This window comes from Thamnophis elegans, chromosome 5, assembly GCF_009769535.1.
Source record: "Thamnophis elegans isolate rThaEle1 chromosome 5, rThaEle1.pri, whole genome shotgun sequence".
NCBI lineage: Eukaryota > Metazoa > Chordata > Lepidosauria > Squamata > Colubridae > Thamnophis > Thamnophis elegans.
The window spans coordinates 79,545,187-79,566,887 of NC_045545.1; the positions used below are offsets into that span (position 1 = coordinate 79,545,187).

The 21,701-nt window shown below is 39.0% G+C and overlaps 1 protein-coding gene and 1 long non-coding RNA gene across 2 annotated transcripts in view; one reads left to right on the forward strand and one right to left on the reverse strand.

Moving 5' to 3' along the window:
* The window catches only part of LOC116509120, a 26,717-nt gene extending 17,700 nt beyond the window's left edge, over positions 1-9,017 (reverse strand). The window contains exon 1 of the long non-coding RNA XR_004255466.1: positions 8,938-9,017. This is a non-coding gene — a long non-coding RNA (uncharacterized LOC116509120). The remainder of the gene's footprint in view (positions 1-8,937) is intronic.
* The window catches only part of PARD6B (par-6 family cell polarity regulator beta), a 25,473-nt gene continuing 12,463 nt past the window's right edge, over positions 8,692-21,701 (forward strand). Inside the window, exons 1-2 of the mRNA XM_032218092.1 lie at positions 8,692-9,037; positions 16,802-17,024. Of these exons, the coding sequence (XP_032073983.1) occupies positions 8,957-9,037; positions 16,802-17,024 (304 nt within the window). The 5' untranslated portion in view covers positions 8,692-8,956. The remainder of the gene's footprint in view (positions 9,038-16,801; positions 17,025-21,701) is intronic.

Consider the following 21,701-nt stretch of genomic DNA (forward strand, 5'->3'; position numbering starts at 1 on the left):
ATAAGCATCCGTCGCTGCCCAATGGCGCTTGGGGTAACCCCGCTGGGCAGAGCCAGTCGAGGCTCATCCTGCAAATGAGGGTTTCCTTTGGGGAGGGCCAGGTGGTTTCAAGCACCCCAAACAGCCAATCTCTCTCTCTCCGTCCCCCTTCCTTTGCTCCTGGGGCTGCAGAACTTTCCATGGGCTCAACAGTAATTGAGTAAAATTCTAAGCCACTGCAGTAGCTGCTTTTTGGTTTTATTTTTTTTAATATTTATCAGTCTCTCTTTTAGTTGAAGAGTTGAAGTCCACAAGGCTTAAAGCTGCCAGGTTTGAAGACCCCTGGGGTTTTTTTCCTAAAGGGTTAGGGGTGCAAGGTTCTTGTAACTTGACAGCTTTAAGACTTGCACGCTTCAATGCCAGAGTTTCTGAGCCAACATTTTGGTTGCTAAGCAGGACCGTTGGTAAGTGATACTGATAATAATATCAAGGGCAACATACGAAATCGACTGATGAACAAAGAAGTTACTAAGCAGCTATGTTAAATAATTTGTTTTTGGTTTATTAAATACAATTATATTGCAATTATATATTTTTGTAGTTTAAACTATAAATTGCGCAAAATTATGTTTTTGTCGAAGTGACACACAACGCGAGTTATGCTCGATTTTTTGCCGATTTTTGACACACCACGCCAAAAAGGTTGCCCATCACTGGACTAGACTGATGGAAGGAGCTGATCTTTTAAAAATTACGATCTGAAGAGGATTGGATTTTTGGCAGAATTTTAAAAAAAATATAATCTAAAAGTCTAGCCAGGTTTTAAGTCTGCAGCAATATAAGGCAGAGCTGTTCTCATAGCATTGGACTCTAGCAGTAATAAGTAAGAAGAATGTATGAAAGAATCAAGCTTTAAAGACAGTATAAGGAGTAAAGTTGTTTTAAGTACAACAAAGCCAACTTTCAAATGTTGTAGCTTATCCAGAGCACATCTAGAATTGGTGCATTAGCTTCGTTGAAATGGCATAGGGTTTCCTGCCTGAGCAGGGAGTTGGACTAGAAGACCTCCAAGGTCCAACTTCGTTATTTTGTTATTACCACCATGTATTAGATTCAGTCAGGAGGGCAAATCAAAGTGTGACGTGCCATATGTTAGCATTTCAAGATTTCACCCAAGATTTCCTTGACAGCTACACAAATATTTTTTAAGTTATTATTCAGATTTACATGGAAATATTTCGACCAGACTTAATAAGGATGATGTCTGGGTAAGCAGATCTAAGAGAATGCTGTAAAAAAGAATTAACATGTGTTTGATATTTAGTATTTAGCTCTATGTATGTCTAATCAAAAGCAGGTTCTCTAAGCAACTGGCAAAGGACTATAATCTCCTTTCACAAATGCTTGTTTTATGAAAAACAGTGTTGGAAGAAATGTCCATCTGGGTTCAGTTCCAAGTGGGGAAAAAGACACTAGAAACATGGAGGCTGCTTGGAAAGATGGTTTAATGGTGGACAGGATCACATGGCTTAAGCTCCTGAACAGAAAAGGGGGATCACATGCTTCAAGATATTGGGTGAAGAAGAAAAAAGGCCGAGATGCTGAAAGTCTCTGATTTTATGCCCTCTCTGGCCTTTGATATTGAGCTTGTATTCCAGTAGTGGGTTCTGGATCCCGTTCCAACCGGTACGGTTGGAACAGGCCCGGCGGCATCCACATGGATGCGCACAGCGCACGCATGCATTTACCGTCCAGCGACACCTTGGCAAGCCTCCATGATGCTCCAGCTGCTCGGTGGAGCGTTGCGCAGGTGCTGTACGTGACATGTGCATGCGTGGAAGCGCCAAAGACTTTAAAAACAGGTAAGGAGCGTGGATGGGCCCTCCGGAGCACCGTACCAGAACGGTACCCGGTACTCCAGCCCGTACCGGAGTGTTCCACCTGCAACCCACCACTGTTGAATTCTGATTGATTGGCAGATTCCCATGGGACCATGCAAGGGCAATTCTGTAGGCTGCATTTTGAGTCCAAGTTTGGTTGAGCATTGCTTCTTCCAAGGTGCCCCGTGGGGAGGTGGGTAAAGGGTTAATACTATCATGCCTTAATCCCATCACCCTGGAGCTGAAGGGGAGATCTTTATATACTGGCTCAGGCCTTTTAATGGCCCATTGACAAAGATAGGGGCGGCTGAGTTTCTGCCTCTCTTGAGTTTCTACTTCTCTTTTTAGGGAAAATATTCTTCCTTTTTAATATTTCCTAAAATATTTCATTTCTCTAGGATAGGCATAGGTTTTAACTTCCAACAACAGAAAAATACAGCTTCCTTTTTTTTTACAAAAATATCTGAACACCTTTTTAATACTTCAAACTGATTTAAAGGCTGACCATGTTAAGTTTTGGCACTAGGATTAAAGAAAAAGAAACCTCCGCATCTGAGTCTGAACAGCTCCATGAAAACATTCCTTTCTTTGGGGGCAGTGGAAAAAAAAATCTGTGTTAAGTCTGACTCACGAATCCCCCCCCCCACACCAGCTTGGGCTGTAATCACTATCTAAGCCTGTGTCTTTCTAGGATCAGAAGTCTGGTCCGTTTCACTTCTATATGAAACTAAGAGGTTTGTCTTTTTCCTCTGCCTTTCCCTCATTGTTGTGATGTAATCGAATGGTATGATAAATACTTTTTCACCAGTTTGGATCCACCCATTCCACATAATGACTGTACCTTGCTGACTTCAAGAAAGCTTCTGGACACACCCTTTTATCAGAAACTCCAACCATTTCAGGAATGTTAAGAGGAGAATTCAGCTTCCTTCGTAGAAACCTAATAAACCTGTAGTAATAAAACTACACATGTAGGATTGGTTTAATCACTCAGAGCTTGACAACTTAGTTTAGCTTTGTCCAGTTTAGAAGCTGGACAAAACCTTCCCAGAAACTTGTGACATTCTTCATATTACAGTGTAATTTTGTAGTAGAAATGGGGGGTGGGGGGTGGGGAGAGAGAATCTGAAACTGTGTCTTTTCTTATACATTCTGGAAGTCTGAAAATGAATGAAATTAAAAATTTAGTCCCTTTTTTCTTAAGTAACCAACATTTAAAGACAGCAGGTGATTTCCACAAAACAAGAATCCTGAAATGGATAATCACAAAGCAATTGATCTGAAATATTTTGAACTCTACGTCTCCTATACATACAGAATCCTAAATGCAAATGATTATTTATTATGAAATTTATTTCCTAAATGCATTTAAATTCAGGTATACTCAAAAATAGATCATTTTGAATTCTATAAAGCAACTTGGTCCCAAGTCTGAATGCAAACAATCACAGTTCTTTCTTTAAGGCATAATTTCTAATGTTACCCAACAATGTTGAGTAAATATTTTATTCCATCCCTCCAGAAATTAATTTGTTTACTTCACAAAAGACAAGTGACAATGGTACACACATTTGGCCATGTGAAAAAGAATTTTAACTACACAATTCATTGCACCTACTTAAACATTTATTCCTTTTGTATGTCATGTTGCAATCTCCATTAGCCATGGTCCATCAACTGATAGTTTCATGACTATAGACCTCCACTCATCATTATGGTTTTGGTCAATTAAGGCTTTCATATAATGCTTTTTAACAAGACTGGCTTGCCAACTTTACTCATAGTTATGCCATTTGCAATATCCTTTGCTAACAGGAAGCTATAGTAACAGTACTAGTCAGTCTGGGCACATGTATACAAGTACAGCCAAAGTTCAATTTTACCCCAAACACATTTACTCTATTCTATGCAACAGTACTTCTAACCTAGAGATTATTTTGCAAGCCAACATAAAATTACCATGTTCCTTTCTTCTTGCTTTTAAGAAAGTGGTCTTCACGCCCCAAAATTATGCTGAAGTAAATCTGTTAGCCATTAAGTCTACATTCTCTATTAGAGGGGTAATTCTTATCTCTGCAGATGTGGCTGTACTCACTCACCATGTTAAACCATCAACCAGGGTTAATAAACCATAATGACCAAACTAAAAGGAAGCAAAGACCATAATCTGACATGTTTGCTTGGCCTTAGCTGCACGATATATTTTTTTAAATTGTACCTTTTTAATAGCATAAATTGTGGAACATTATTTTTAATTATTATTTATTAAATTTGGCAATACCATAAAATTAAATACCATATTTAATTACACTTCAGCAGATCTACAGAAATAAATAAATTTTAAGTTAGCTATGACCAATTTAAATCCCACAGTTCAAGGGAAACCCAAATTTAAATGCCAGATTTCAAATAAATGAATATAGCAAGATGGCACCAAATGTTTGAAAAAAAGATGTTCTGGATGGCCTGGGGAGGTGAAGAAGTATTAAATAAGGTATTTAGTAGGAAGACTTGATGGCCATATCAGTAGTAAAGGTTACTAGCAAGGGAGATCACTCAGACAATGTGACAAGAAGCCTTATTGGACAACTCTTCTCTGATTCTGGGTAAGATTGTCAGGTCCATCAGCATATCAGATTATGGATCTGTGGCAACAAAAACACACAACCAATTAGCTGTTTGGCAATTCAAACTACTGGGCAGAAATTACCATTGCTCAGCTGATAAGGATTCAACAGTTCTGCACTGATCACAGCAAAAACACTCCCCTATGTTACTTCTTCAGTGGCATGTCTGTCTGACTTGGGGTTTTTTTCTCCTACTTGAGTGTCTGATCTTGGGTTGCCAGCCCTTAACATTTCAAAAAGTGTGGGCACTTGGGAGGTGGTGCTTGTTGTCAGTGAAGAAGTGGACCATTGGCTGGAGAGCCACTCTAAATCTTACAGCTATCATATAATAGCCTAACATTCTGGGAATAATTATGTTTTGTGCATTCAATGGTTTGACCTAGAGGGACTGCAATGTATACCATTTATTCCAATTTTCCAATGCTCTGGACCTCTGGTGGTTCCAAAGAATGGGTTATAGCCATGTTCAAGACTGGTGATCATTATTGATTGTGGATTTTGATGGACTGTAATAAAGGGATGGTGTGAGCTGGAGTGTACTTATTTCTTTCTTCTCCCTGGGAAGAGGCAGGAAGATAATAGTGACTTCCCACTTTCCCAAACTAGTCTGACTAGTTTGATTGGGCTTTTAGCTATCCCAGTGAAACAGAATTACATGAATCACATGCCAGCAAATTTTACAATGTCAGTTATGGTAAATACCCTTCCCGTTCCACAGAACAAGGCATTTATATTAGCCTGAATCAAAGCTCTTTCCCTGAAATGTTATCATGGGAATGGGTCACTTTGGTATTTGTTTGGATAATGAGACAAAATTCATTAAGGATGCTCTTTGGTTTAGATTCAACACCTTAAGTTTATTGTGCCACCTTTCAGGAAAATAAGTGAACTCAAACCCAACCAGCTATTCTAGAACTGCTATTGAAATTAATTTATTAAAAAAAAACCTAGGAATGTTGCAATATCTCCAATAGTATCTATTACTCTTAAAACTTCTGGGTATGTTTTATAGCCAATGATATCCAGATTCAATTTTACACATTCCTTGATAAATCTAGTTTCTCTGTCATTTATTCTATCAAACTCAGTGCATTACTTTAGCATGATAATCCTGAATACAAAGTAGCCTGATCTATTTATAGTTATGATTGTTTATTATTTTAATTATACATGTGCCTTTGCGTGTGGGTGCGCACACATAGGGAAGGTGTATAAATAAACAAGGCGCTTCTAAGCTAAAAGGCTCATAAGATATATTAGCTTATATACACTTGATGTAATAGGCTGGAATGTATTCATACTACAATGACTTCATAAGAGTCCATGAAAGGAGGTCCTTCATTTTCATTTAATAAAGCTTTAATCTGGTATAATTCATTGCAGTAGAATGTAAGCTACTGTATATACTCGAGTATAAGCCTAGTTTTTCAGCCCACTTTTTGGGCTGAAAAAAGCCGCCTCGGCTTATACTCGAGTCAGTGAAAAATTTGCCCGAAATGGAGGAGAAAAAGGGGCGGGGCCATGCCGCTGGGTGACACTTGTGAATGGCCCAGTGCCCCTGTGAGTTTCCCCTCCCTCTGTGTCAGTTTGCCGCGCAGCGCGCACCGCACCATCCCCCCTCCTCACGTTCTAATGTAATGCAGGGCTGTCTTACGATTCCCCTTCCTCCCCCTCCTGCCGCTCTGCAACGATGTCCCACCTCCTCCTTGTTATGGCAAGCAGCCACATAGCAATGTCCCACCTCCTCTGGTACAGTGATCCAATGATAGGAATCACTGTGCCGTGTGTCATAGGAGGCAGGACATCGCTCCCGCGGCTGCACGGGACATCATCATCACAGCGGGACATCAGCATCATGAGGTGAGTGAAGTATTTCATTGAATACACCGCTAGTTTACTGTTTTTCTTTGAAATAAATATTCAAAAACATTATTGGTATCTATTTTTATTTTTGAAATTTACCGGTAGCTGCTGCATTTCCCACCCTAGGCTTATACTCGAGTCAATAACTTTTCCAGTTTTTTGTGGTAAAATTAGGTGCCTCGGCTTATATTCGGGTCGGCCTATACTCGAGTATATACGGTAAATAATGGACCCTGTAATTGATTACTTGAACCCTGTAATTGATTCATACCTATCACTTAGTTAAATGAATATATTTTACCCAGAAAAATGCTTTTTTTAAAAATAAAGTGTACTATTGCATAATCATCAAGCACAGCTAGACACAGGGTTCCAAATCAAAAGGAATATTAATGCAATAAGATAAAAATGTTTATTATTAAAGAATTAAATTATTAAAAAATTAAGATATAAAAGATATTTCTAGATTAGTGGGCATTTAAAATTTTCCTGGTCCTGATCATTTTTAGGTACAACTGAAAAATTTTAAACCATACAATAGAATAAAAATCTATATAACCTAATTATTACATTATCTTGGTGTTAGCTATTTTAGTTCAAAGCCATTCTGGAATTAATGAATTTTAGGACTTTAATATCATTTTAATCTCTTCATTGTATGCCTTCTGCAATGCCCTGCCTAATTCACACACTTTGAAATCTCAAAAGCTTATATGCTTGCCAGCTATGATGCCTAGCATGCAGATATTCATAGACCTTCTTACAACACCCCCAGTTTGTAAGAAAATGTTTTACTATGAGCAAACAGAAAGTAATTTGTCCCCATAATTCATAATGTATCCAGTGATGGTTTTCCACAATCCTACTATAAATAAATCTTCTCTAAATCTTCTATACGATCTCCCAGCATTTCTGTTTCTTTGTATCTAAACAATGCACAACTTATCTTCGTTCCAGCACAATATCTAAATAATTTTTTGCGTTGATTGGGATCCTTTTTTCAAGCAAAAGCCACATTATGATTGTGCAAATCTTTCACCTGGATATACACATCACCCTTGGCTAAGCTTCTTCTTCGGTAACATTGTATTGCAAACTAGGAATACAAAACCTTTGCCAGACCAATTTTCGAATACAGCTAATCTGCCTGGAATCCACACTGTATATCGGACATTAATACAATCGAACAGGTCAAGAGGAATTTCATGAGAAGAGTTCTCCACTCCTCTGCTCACAACAGAATCCCTTATGCTTGAAATTTTGGGCTTGGACAACCTAGAACTACACCACTATGGTCTGATCTAAGTGAAGTACACAAAATTGTCTGCTACAATGTCCTACCTGCCAATGGCTTCTTCAGCTTCAACCTCAATACACGGGCAAACAATTGATACAAACTCAAGGTGAATTGGTCCAAACTCGATTGCAGAAAATACGACTTCAGCAACAGAGTGGTCAATGCCTGGAACGCTCTGACTCCGTTGTTACATCCTCAAAGCCCTACAGCTTCAACCTTAAACTGTCTACAGTGGACCTCACCCCATTCCTAAGAGGTCTGAAAAGGGGGCGTGCATAAGCGCACCAGTGTGCCTACTGTCCCTGTCCTACTGTCCCCATTTATTTGTACTGATTTCCTTTGTTCATGTCCATGTTTATACTTATACCAGTTATCTAGTAAATGTTCGACAAATAAATAAATAAATAAATATATTTATAAATAAACAACTATTGCACGGCTGCACACAACAGGGGTTCCAGATCCAGGAGTCTGCACCCTAATGTCCAGCCTGTCTGTCTTCTCTCCCTGAGCAGGATCGGGCTATTGGCCTCCTTAGGATCAAGGCTTCTGGACTGACATTCCTTCTGCTAAGAAGTTCCTAGGGAGTTGTTGGAGAATAAAACTAACGAGAAAAATCGTGTATTCCTTGCTGGCCTTCAGGAGAAAAAACAAGGAAGGGCGCACAAAAAGAGGAATTATACAGAGAAGGCTCCTTGTTCAGAAACTTGCGCTTCCACTTGCAGCCCCCACCTGCGGACAGAATTTCCCGATCTCTTTTCCCCAATTAATAGTTTCCGGCGTAAACCAAACGCGCATGCGCCCTCTTTTAATCCCTCTTTGGAATCCAGGCCAACAGGTATTTCACCTTTCCGCAGGCGCAAGCGCATTAGTCAGCCCCCGTGGCACTGCTTTAGCAGGTGTATCGCCTCTTTTTCCTCTTTCTCCTGCAGAAGCAAGCGCGCAGGCGCGGTAAGGGCTCGCAGGTGCGGCGGTTCCCACCCACCCCATCCCGTGCCGCGGATGGCGCGCGCGCGCGCATGCGTGCCTTTGCTCACACTATCACTCCCCTACCCCATCCCGATTCCCCCTCCCTGGAGGTGCAGGTGCCAGCGCTAGGCAGCCCGGCCCGGCAGACAGACGCACGCACACACGCACGTACGCACGCACGCTCTGCTTTAGCTCCCGGGCAGCCGAGCTCGCGTCGGCTATTCCGCAGAGCCAGGCGGGTGGAGGCGGCGTTAGTGGAAGGCGGCTGAGCTGCGAGCCGCTCTCCCCCCTCCCCTCCTTCGCTTCGCCCCGCCGAGCCGACCTTCGAGTTCCCGCGCGGCATGAACCGGGTCCAACGAGGTGGAGCAGGCGGTAGTAGCGGGGGAAGCCGCGGCCTCGCCACTATGGAAGTGAAGAGCAAGGTGGGTGACGGAGTGGGAGGAGGAATGGGCTTCCTCGTATGGGGCTTCAGCGGTTGGGAATGGGGCGGGGGGAGAATTCATTCCCACCCCTAAAAATGTTTTTTTTTTTTTAATTGTAGTTAAAGGAAGGAAGAGAACATTGGAAAGGGAGGCGGTTGTCTTGTTTCGGGGATCTAGGAAAAAATTGGTTTAATTAAGGATTGGCTTTTATTACCTCTTTGTAGCGGGGTGGGGGAGACGGAAGCGTGTTCCTGATCATGTAGAGAGGGCATTTCTATTGAGGGGTTTAATAATCCCATCCGCCTACTTGCCCTCCCATTGTACCTGCTATAAGATGTAAGGAAATACTTTCGATCCGAGGTGGTGAGTACAGTTCACCGCCAGCCTTGAATTACGACCTCTTTATTTATTTATTTTTTAAAAAATCAGATTAGGATTAGGATGTGATAAGAAGAAACAATCTTCTATGTGTGTAACCTGCGTGGTTTGATGATGCATTGCCCACCCGAAACAAATTTATCTCATTTTTCCATAACTAAAGCCTACCCCCTTCTTATGACATGGTAGCGGACCTTCATATAGGGTTAAGTGTTTGTTGGAAGGTGAGTAGGGACTAGGTAGGGATTGGATCAGCAGGATCCGGTTCATTTAAAAAAATGTACTTTAAATGATTAATTCCAACAATTGAATGTGGGAATTCATTAGAAGCTGACTTAATTCTTCTGAGTTAAGTATTAACCATTTTGTTTTGTACAGGAAAATGCTGGAATTGCCCCTTGTCTTTATAATGTGTGTGTCTGTGTAAAGATACAGTAAGAAGCTTTAAAGGGAGTATGGATGATTATAGAACTAAGAGATGTAGGCCAATATTCATGATTGGTATAAACTAATAGGGTGTGGTTATGTGTAGGCATTACCTCTTTGCCACAGTTTGCGTTCCCCTCTACGCACAGCATATTTGTTCCATGCTGTAATAACTAGTTTTGCCCAGAGAGAAGAATCTCAGAAATTGTATTAGAATTCTGTCCTTTTGTTATTTGGGGGGAGTGGGGGAAGTATTCTTTTTTTTTAAATCAAGTATCTGTCTTACCTGAGGAAGTCACCCTATCCATTCCCAGGCATAGCTGTTAATCCACAGATTCTGCAATGTGCCATACAACCTTAGATGACATTTAAAAGATGTGATGTACTGCATTATTCAGAAGTTGTCCTCAACAGCCTGATTTTTTTTTTCTTGAGTTTAAACGTTTTTAATCTGGTTGCAGATCAGATCACATTTTAAAAACTTGTAGAATTTCTTATCAAAAAGGGTATAAGGGATGCCATTTTGAGCCTTCTGTTTCCTTTAGCCATGTTAATTGAACTACAGCCTTGACATTACTGAGCAGTAATTTCAAAAGCATTTTTGAAATTGTGCACACCTAGGTGCTCGAGTTCTGATATTAAAAGTAAACAAAATTGATGTAATAATACAATTTTACAGTGGATTATTTTTGAAAAAAGCATAGACTATTTCCATTTTAGGTTTTTTTGGGAATACTCCGAGGCCCTGTCATTTACTAACTATAAGCTAATTGTACCTATACAAAATAGCTACCCTGAGGTGATTTCTAAACTTCTACGTTCTTGTACACACCCAAGTACATTATACTTTTCTATAGATTAAGCTGCCTTGTATTATTTGTGTAGTCATGCCACAAATTAAAGTGGTGTGCTGTGATACACATGACATTTTGAGTAACAGGATGTGTCATACTCTATAGTCTGACTAGGAGAGAACGTTTCATCATTCATTTACTTTTGTGTTAGCTATTAGTGGATTGGGTGAAGTGTTTTGGCATTGCTCTTCAGCACCGAGAGGAATAAACTATATTTTGACAGTAATTGTGAGTTATAGTTTAAATCCTTTTATTGAAGGTAACTAAAATTTTAGATAAGCAACAAGCATGATCCTTAAAACACATTTTACCTGGCATCCAGGATTTTAGATTTAATGTGAAATACAATCCACAATATTCTTGTTCTCTTCCCTATTTATATAGTGAGGTTTACCACTCCTTTAAAATATTAATCCATTACTAGTCTAGCTTCTCTGTATTGTATTTCCTATATTCTTCTTAACTTTCTTTTTACTAAGACAATTAATTTGCTTGCACTGATCATCATAACCCAATAATATGCAGATTTTATAGATTGGCTGCATTTCTAAAGTGCTAGTTCCAAAGCTTTCTGAAAATGAAGGAATAACTGCAATTCTAAGTTGTATCTGAGTAACAATACTTCATGTGTATTACGACTTCTCATGTTTCTTTTGAACATGTACTGTTGCATAAAGGAAATATGGCATGAAATCAAACTTTCCTAAAGCTCTAATGTTTATTTTTTAAATTATGAATAACAAAAGCTAATGAGTATTAAATGTTTATTTATCTTTTCCTAATAAATATACAACTGTTAATGATCTGTAGTGAAGCTTTATGAAAATAGGAAAATATTTATAGAATGATGTAAAAGGACCATAAACAGAGAACTAAGGGGGGGGGTGTTATACATGCATACATTGAATTTTGTACAGTACATGAAGAATTGGAAAAAATTGACTGGCACTAGTCAGGGAGAATATGTTCCATTCATGTTATATTCATGTGTAGCAAGTACAATTATTTCATAACTGCATTTTCAACAATAGTTGCATTTTGAGAGGATATCTAGCACTATAAATATTTTTATACTTATAAAGTTAAATTAGGAAATTGAACAGTCCCGAAGGTGTGGGACAGACTTAAAATAACTTTTTATCCTGAACAAGAGTGGAGCCTAGAGATATCATATTTTCCCTTTCATTTTTCATCTGATCCTTGATCTTTTAACTATGGCATGATGATGTGGTCAGGAAAAGATATTTTTTACATCGCTATTACCCTTTTAAGTATACATCTGTTAATGATCTGTAATAAAGCTTAATTAAAAAAATAGATGGGAACATTGTTATAGAATAAAGTAAAAAAACATAAATCAGAAAAAGTATGTGCTTAATTATTTTATAAATATAAGAAATACACAAAGATATAAGACAGTATTGAAAGTGACAGCATGCAAGAAGAAAATGGATAAGCTAAAGGAGCAATCTTCCAAAGTATTTTAACAAAGATGGAAGAGTAATAATAAATGCAGACTCAGTTTTCTTTATTTAAAAAAAATCAGATTTCCTGGCCTATGGAAAAAGTATCAAATCTCAAAGAAATAAGTAAACAATGGAAAGCCAATATGTATCGATGGTTATGGTGTCTGATCTAGTTTTTAATTCTTTATGAGCTATGGAAGCTCTCTGGATGGCTTTGTACCAATCACTTTCTCTTAATCCACTTTTTATATCATACAAGTTTATTGCTGTTATAGGACAAAAATAGGTCTTTTCTGGTACTTTGATATAAGAATATTCTGAATAAAAATACTAGTACTGAACAAGATTGGCTCAGATTGTATCATAGAAAAGTGAGGGAACAAAGCATAAATGTTGCAGAGTAAATATCTGGAAACAACCTACAATTCTGGCAACACAACACATCACATCTGTTTTGCTTGATTATTGTGTAATATAAAGTTAATGGACTGTATAGGATTTTATTGATTGATTTAGAAAATATATAGTTGCTTACTTGCTCACAGCAACTCTAGGCAGCTTTCAACAATAAAGATGTTTACAAGGATGCAAGATAGTTTGAAATTAAGGCCATTTATTTAAATGTTTTACAAGCCAACATGGAGTATTGAGGTTGATCTCTTGCAAACTAGTCACCCTCATAGGATTGTTGTGGTGAAAATAGAAGGCAAGAGGTATTCTGGGTTAAACAAAGCTGAGATATAAATCTAATAAGACACCACAGGGATGATTGATTTTTATTTCTTTGATCAGTTCATATGTGATAACTGTTTCCACAACTAGTTCTAACTTCATCATTGTATTGGAAGGAAGAGCCATTCACAGTTGCTAATGCCTTGATCATCTGAATTGCAATGTGGTCTACACCAAGAGCAGTTAGAAGCTGCAGTTGACCCAATATGCAGACATTTGTGGGTGCCCCTCAATATGCCTGTATTGCTCTGCAAACTACCATGGTTGCCTCCCTCCCCCAATAGGCTTCAAGGAGACAATTACTACCTATAAAGACCTTCATGAGGCAGGGTTATTTATGGGACTTCTTTCTCTGGTCATCTCTGTCTATCTCATTAACTCTGGCAAGGTAGGCGGGGTCCAGTTCCCATCTATTAAGCAATACCATCTGGCAGGACCAGGAAACTTGCCTTCTCTGTCATTGTGGCTGGAACACTATGTCCTTTAATATTCACTTGATCATAATCCTGCTGGCATTTTGTATATCTTTGAAAACCTGGATGTTCTCTTAGGTCCGGCTTTCTGGAAATTGATTGAGCCTATCTGTATAATTTTGTTTAGTATAGCTGTTATGGGTAGTCCTCAATTTGCAACCACAATTCAGCCCCAAATTTCCATTACCAAGCAAGTCAATTAAGTGAATTTTGTCCCATTTTATTACCTTTCTTGCCACAATTGTTAAGTGAATCACTGCAATTAAGTTAGTAACACAATTGATAAGTGACTCTAGCTTCCTTATTTGCTTATCAAAGGTGATTGACCCCAGGACACTGCAGCCATCATAAATATACACACCAGTTGCCAAGTGTTCGAATTTTGATCACATGACCATGGGGATGCTGCAAGAGTCGTGTGAAAAATTATCATGTCACTTTATTCAGTGCTGTTGTAAATTTAGTCACTAAACGAATGATTGTCAGTTGACATCATGTTGTTGAGCTCCATTATCGTTGATTGACAGAATCTTTACTAAAAGCTCAGCCAGAGCATAAAGGAGAGAAAGAAACAGATATGACACTGATTCTACTTCATCAGTCAGAGAGTCAAAGACACTTATAATGGAGTGCTTTTAAACTCCCATCTAGCTTCATCAAATCTAGCAAGAATGAAGGAATTCTGTGAGTTGGACAAGAAAATAACTACGGAAAATAAGTCTGTTCTAACCAAGGGAGGGCTGCAATGGTTCCCAATGTGGGGCCCATGCCCTACAGGGGCTCAATTTGATTTTTAATGGGGGCAATTTGAACCTTACTTAAACCAAGTTAGTGGCCTTTTAGGCTTCCTCCACGTGAGTAGAGTTCACTTGTTGAGTAAAGTAAGAATTATATATTGCGGGGGGGGGGGATCAGGATTTTGAAAATATTTAGGTGTGTCATGGCCAAATAAAGGTTGGGAACCACTGCATTAGAGATTAAATCTCTCTCTTTAATCAGCATTAAAAATCTACTGTATCAGCCAAAACAAAGCCCTCTTGAAGCATATAGATGGCAAAATCATAGAGCCCCATTAATGCTTGTCGTCTTTGACTATGTAAAATGGTCTTGTAAAATCAAGGTGGTCAGGAATGTCTTGAAGATTAAGGCAAAATCTCCGGCAGCAAGTCTGCATGTAAGCCTCTATAAAATTTAAGCCAAATTTGGGCCTCAGCGAAGTTGGAAATGTATCAAGTTTCTTAAAAATTTAGGCCAAGCAAGTTGAAATGTTGTTTGAAATTCACATACACTTGAACCTCAGTTTGAAAACTGATCAAACATGCATATATAAAGATTTCCAATTGCTATAATCATTAATTCCTGTTACTTTGCCTCATTATAATTTCTGTTAGACTTCGGTAGGTGGGAGCGGTTGATTTGTATTTTCCTTGTTCTTCTGCATTTTGAAAAATTTGGAAAGGTTTAAGCATGTTGTCTTGACATGTTTTTAAACCTTGTTTGGCTAGACAGAGAAGAAGTTGAAAAAATACTCTGGAAGAAGGTAATATGACCAATTGTTTTAATGATGCTGTCAGCAGAGCTGGAAAAGCATCTTTATCTTTAGGCTTTTTCTGTTAATTGATTGAATTTAAATGTAGAAAATACCATTTGAATCTTTTCTCTGCTGCTGTTTCTGTCAAAGGCATTATGAGATATACAGAGTGAAACATATGGAATATCCACAGGTGCAATTATTGGAAAAGGAAACTTATATTTATCATTTCCTCTTCTACTAGCACGCCTGATATTACAGGCTTAAATAATTGTGTAGGGCTGTAGGTGACATGCACGAACCAAAAGAAATCCAGCATCCTGTCCATTCAGGTGTAAAATGCTCTTACCACATTCCTTATTAAATAATAGCCTCCAAAGGTAGGAAGATAATGATTTAGAAGGATGTAGAGAAGTACTTTGGTATTTCCTTTCCAAATAAATTTCAGACTGAAGTGAGTGAGCAAGAACATGGGGGGGGGGGGGTGTAACAGAAGAGGATGTAGAATTCAATTACAGGGGAACCTGTAAAGGGGAACCGGCTTAGATTTACTGTGTAATCCTGTGCATACTTACTGAATAGCCAGATTGTGTTGGATAGAGAACTCATTTGTGGGTTTGTATTATTGGAAAGAGAAAAATACAAATGTATAGATGCATTTGTTTGCTGTGCCGTAATTACTGCTTTTCAAGTTACTGAATATCATGTGTCAAATCTTATATGAACGTCAAGAGATCTTGGGGCTAGTGAGAAAGGGGAAGACCAGTGGCTTGACATTTATTTATTTAAGAAAATTTATATGACTGCCTAACTCATTCTCAGTGTCTTGGCAGCTTACAAAAATAAAAACCCAATATAAAAACAATATAAAGCAATAACCCTACTTCACCCCTTGGCATCAAGAATCAGTTCAAATGAACTACTTGATGAGCTCCATCCCATTCTGGGTTCTCTAGACCTGTTGGCAAAACTAGGTCTTGACCACCTTGTGAAAGAGTGTCAAAATGGGGACCAAACACCTTCTTCACAGGGATGATGTTTCACAAGGAGGGAGCCACCACAGAAAAGGCCCTTCTTCTTGGTCCTGTTGGATTTACTTCCTCCCTCTGGAATATAACGTGGGGACAGTTGCCCTGTTTTGCCATGTTTGATTGGCAGTTCCACCATCTTATTTCAATGGGATTTTGGCCATAGTGTGTTTGTATATTACTTTTCTTTTAATGTGTGGTTCTGTTTTAAACTTTGTTTTATTTTGTGCTTTATTTTCATTATTGTACACTGCCCAGAGTCATATAGTTAGGCCAGATTTTTTTTAAAGTTAAATAAATTATATGCAGTTGCAATTTATTTTTTAGCTTCTCAGATTTTAGATCAAACATTTTAAAAGTAAATACCTATAAATTGAAACTCACAAATTTCCCTAAAATGGAACATTATTCAACCCATATTTCTGATCTTGTAGGGTGATCTTGCATAAACAGTCATGCCAAGTGAAGTCCTTGATGCTCTCTGGGCTTGGTTGTTTGGTTGCAGATGTTTCATGGCAATGATATTTAGTGAAGTAATGAAACATCTGCAAGCAAACAACCACACTTGACATCAAGGACTCCACAGTTCAACCCTGAGCTACCTATATTCTATTGGATCATGATAAGTGAGAATTTGCTATATATACCATATGTGAAGTATTTTGGGATGTAGAGATCACCGAAGGATAAAAGAGGGAACATCTGTGAATGAGAATGGTACTGTAATGCAAAGCTAGATAGACATTTCATAAATGATTGGGAACAAGGACTTACATTTTCTTATCTTGGGTGCAATCCCCACCATTTGACAATTATAAAGTATTCTGATACATTTTCTATTGTCTGAGTGTTACTAATGTTTTCTGGTTCTTATAGTTTGGTGCAGAGTTCCGTCGTTTTTCTCTGGAAAGATCAAAGCCTGGCAGATTTGACGAATTCTATGGATTACTTCAGCATGTTCACAAAATACCCAATGTTGAGGTCTTAGTTGGATATACAGACATTCACGGAGATCTCCTACCAATTAATAATGATGACAACTACCACAAAGCGGTCTCTACTGCTAATCCTTTGCTTCGGATTTTTATTCAGAGAAAAGGTAAGCATTTCATTAGTATTGCAGTCTTCAATGGGTTTATGTCAAATGCGTGCTATTTTTTATTTGCTTTTGCTGGAATTACACATAGTGCTGGCGTGAGAACTCCTGAATCATTTGACATCCTGAATTACTTCTGTGCTTTCTTCTTGTTGCATGATCTAAAATTGTATAAAGTGCAGTGGGTTCCATCTTGTTTTGTTTTGTTTCAGTACACAAGATTAAATGGAATGGTACTTTCCCTCCTCCCACATTTTTCACAGCACATGATTTGTCAACAGAAACACCTTTAATTTAATTCTTGCATCACTTAAATTTAAATATCATTCTTACTTCCCGTGCAGCATTCGAATTTTGTTTGCTGAACTTTAGCATGAAGTAATTGCAATAGCAATAGTAAGACTGATTTACTGCTTCATAGTGCTTTTACAGCCTTCTCTAAGCGGTTTACAGTGTCAGCATTTTGTCCCCAACAATCTAAAAACATACACGCAATTAGATGGAAAAATGTGTAATTCGATTATCTTAGGTTCTACCACAAAACCGCGGAGGACAAAATCGCGGTCGACGAAAGCGCGTATGTGACGTCATCACAGTGCGACAAAAAAGATCAAAAAATGTAAAAATAAAGCTAAAACCTTTCCCTAACCCCCCCAAACCTAACCCTAAACCTAACCCTAAACCTAACCCTTAACCTAACCCTAAACCTAACCCTTAACGTAACGAAAAACTTAACGCTAACCCTTAACCTAACGTTAAACGTAACGCTAACGCTCTAACCCTAACCCTTAACCTAACCCTAACCCTTAACCTAACCCTTACCTTTATGTGAATCGGCTTGCTGTAATTTAATTTTTATTTCAATTTTTCGATCTTTTTCGTCGCGTTGTGATGACGTCACATACGCGATTTCGTCGACCGCGCTTTTGTGGAACGCGCTTTTGACGGGTCACGTTATCTTACATGGCATATTAATAAATAGAGCCTTACTCTTAAGTTTTAAAATTACTCATGGCTATCTAATTGTTTGTTTTTAAAAGCTCCATTGAGAAGCATCTTTTTTTAATTAGGTCTTTATCCTGCCAGTATCACACTTTCACAAGTAACTCAATGGGGTGAACGTACATAAGTAGTTCTACCTCCTCCTCTTTCCCCCCACAATTACAACCCTGGGTTGGGCTGAGAGGGAGGGACTGGCCCAAAGTCACGCAGCCGGCTTTCATGCCAGAGGTAACATCTCTGCCCTTCTTCAGATCCAGTCAGCTGTGGTTGGAGCAAGAAGGAGCCTTTTGGCTACATATTCCTCCCTTTGTGTTTTCATTACTTCTACTGTTGCCCAAATGGGAGAAGCTGCAGTTTTTAAGCGCTGTTTACCAATCAAATGCACTGCTTCCTCAGGCAAAGAAAAAACAACAGCCTGGCTGTCTTTTTTGTGTGAAATGAGACTCGCTCTTCTTTAGATAAAAGATGTTTTATTAGTCTAAAACAGTTCTTTGAATTAGATTGCAATTCTTATTAATTGTTTTACTCAGAACGGAATGAGTCGCATGGAAGAGGAGAAGGAAATAAAGTTAGCTGATTATGCCTGATGCTCAGAGGTGGTATTCAGCAGGTTCTGACCAGTTCCGGAGAACCGGTAGCAGAAATTTGGAGTAGTTGGAGAACCCGTAAATACCACCTCTGACTGGCCCCGCCCCCATCTATTCTCTGTCTCCCGAGTCCCAGCTGATTGGGAGAAAATGGGGATTTTGCAATATCCTTCCCCTGCCACACCACCAAGCCATGCCACGCCCACCAAGCCACACCCACAGAACTGACAGTTAAATTTTTTTAATCCCACCACTCCTGTTGCTTATATAAGCAATCAGCTGAAGGAGAACATCCTACAGGAAGTGAATCTCAGATTAGCAGGATAGCACAATTTGAGCTTGCGTTACAGGTGGAAGTACAGGTAGTCCTTGATTTACAACCACAATTCATCCCAACATTTCTGTTGCTAAGCGAGGCAGCTAAATGAGTTTTCCCCGTTTTAGGGCTTTCCTTGCCACAGAATCTAGCTCCCCTATTGACTTTGACACCGGAACACTGCAACATGGGAGGCCACAATGGTTGTAAGTGTGAAAAATGGTCATGTCACTTTTTAAAGTGCCACTATAACTTGTAAATCAAGGACGGACTGTAATAAACACTAGCTCTGTATGAAATGATGGACAGATATGAATGATCTGGAACAAAGAGAAGAAACTCAAGAAAGAAGGAAGGAAGAAGCAATTTCTATGACTCCATTATACTTTTTTTACATGGAGGACTAGAGAGATAAAAATCAGCAGTAGAAGCTTTAAATGCATTTTGGGAACTGGGCAATGGTTCTTGGCAAATGTGCTGAGGAATGGGGGATTTTCTGATTTTGGACACATCGACAGAAAAAGCCTTGTTTCCAGTGACCACTGCTTTGACTCCCTCCCCCCCAGGATGGAAAAATGGGGGATGGATGGATGAATGGATGATTGATTGATAGATAGATAGATAGATAGATAGATAGATAGATAGATAGATAGATAGATAGATAGATTTGACAGGGCTTAAAATATATTTCTCTGATATAGCTAATAAAAATGAAAAATCCATTGGTATTTCAACTTTTCTGTGAGTCAGGTTTGACTGATGTTCTCTTGTTCAAAGTACTCTTGAGAGCAAACTTATTTGGCTACTGTGAAATGTGTATTAAACATAATGATGGGGACGCTGAATAGTGAATGGTAGCTGAACATTAGTAAACAATGGAATACACATTCCAGTGGCCAATTTCATGTATAGCCAGTGTATCAGGTCATTGTATTGTACTCTGGAATCTAAATAGCTTGGATATGCCAAGATAGTGTCTATTTCTGTGTTTTACAGTCGCACAAAGAATCCATTCTGCTTCTGAGTGAAAGCAGAGAGGCCTGTTGGTTGCCCCAGTCATTCTCTTTCAGTGGCAAGTCATAATTATTGAACCCAGAGCCAAATAATCCAATTGTTTACACAACCATATATTTAAGGCCACAGTCCTAACACAAGTAACTCCCATTGTATTGTATGCATACAAGTAAAGATGTTTGCAGTTCTGCTCTCTCCTGTTTTCTGATATCAAAGGTTTGCTCCTGGTATTTTTGTTGTGTTTTTTAGTTTCCCCAGCATTTCTGTCCTATTTATTTCCCCAGTGTCAATTTTGATAAGATTTAAGCTGAATCTCTTGAAGTAAGAGACTGATTCATAAGTCAAATTTAGCAACTGTGGCTAAAGTCTTTTACTAGTCATATGATTAGAGCAAATAATCCACTTTGTAAGGTTGGGATTATTTCTTACAATTAAACTCCATGTACTGTATGTATATTGCTTATCTAACGATTTATATATAATGCATCCATATTTTCTGGCGAACTACCTTAAAGAGTTTTGCAGTTCTAAGTTTGCATAGGAAACAGCTCCTGTTTCTTCCAAAGAGATTGAAATTTTATATTGATTTTACAAATTCTGAGAACCGGCTCTTAGAGTATATTTGTTCAGGGTTTTTTTTAAATCACTGCTCTGTAATGGCTAAAATAGTAGTATATTTTAGGGGATCATATGTAGCAGCCCTCTGGGTTTTACCTCCTAACCTGTGGCTAGACTCATTATAATGTTAATTCTTTACCTCTCCCTAGCCTGTATTTTACCTGTGGGAAAGATTTTGAAACAATTGTGTCCTCTTCTGTTCATTAACTGCTTGGTAATTCAATAATTTTATACAAATTCTAAAAACAGAGATTGGATGTAGTAAAGACCTCCTTTACAATTATGCTGTATAAAAATGTTTTCAGTACACAAGTCTTGGTACACTGAAATTTATGATACAGAATTACTTTGAAATTAAGTTTAGATTTGTGTTTATCGTTATGTTATGTGCGATGACTCAGCAGTTAGACATGCTGAGCTTGTCAGCTGGAAAGCTGCTTGGGTTTGAATCCCAGAAACCATGTGTGAAAGCTGCTTGGGGTTCCCATTACTTCCCCATCTCCTGCCCACCTAGCAGTTCGAAAGCATGCAAATGCGAGTAGGTAATTAGGTACCACTTCGGTGGGAAGTTACCAGTGTTCTGTGCATCTCAGCCAGTGGTGGGTTGCAGGCGGTACGCCCCAGTACGGGCGTACCGGAGCCTGCCCGGACCACAGGGTACCGTTCTGGTATGGTGCTCCGGAGGTCCCACCCGCCCGCCTGCGCTCCTTACCTGTCTTTAAACCCTTTGGTGCTGTGCACGCGCATGGCACGTACAACGCCTGCACAATGCTCCACCGAGCAGCTGACGCTTCACGGCGGCTTGCAGAGGCATTGCTGGATGGAAAGATGCATGTGCGCAGCTGCATGCGTTCATGTGGAGGACACTGGGCCCCGTTGCAACGGTACCGGTTGCAACGGAATCCAGAACCCACCACTAATCTCAGCATATAATTATGTTGGCCACATGATCATGGAAGTGTCTTCGGACAACGCTGGGTCACTCGGCTAAGAAAGAGAGATGAGCAACATCCCTTAGAGTAGGACACAACTAGACAGCAAAAACCTGTACCTTTACTTTCATGTTTTAATTGCAGTTCTTTAACCCAACTTGATTCTTACAGAGTAGATTGCTTTTTGCTTTTATGTATCTGAATTCAGTTG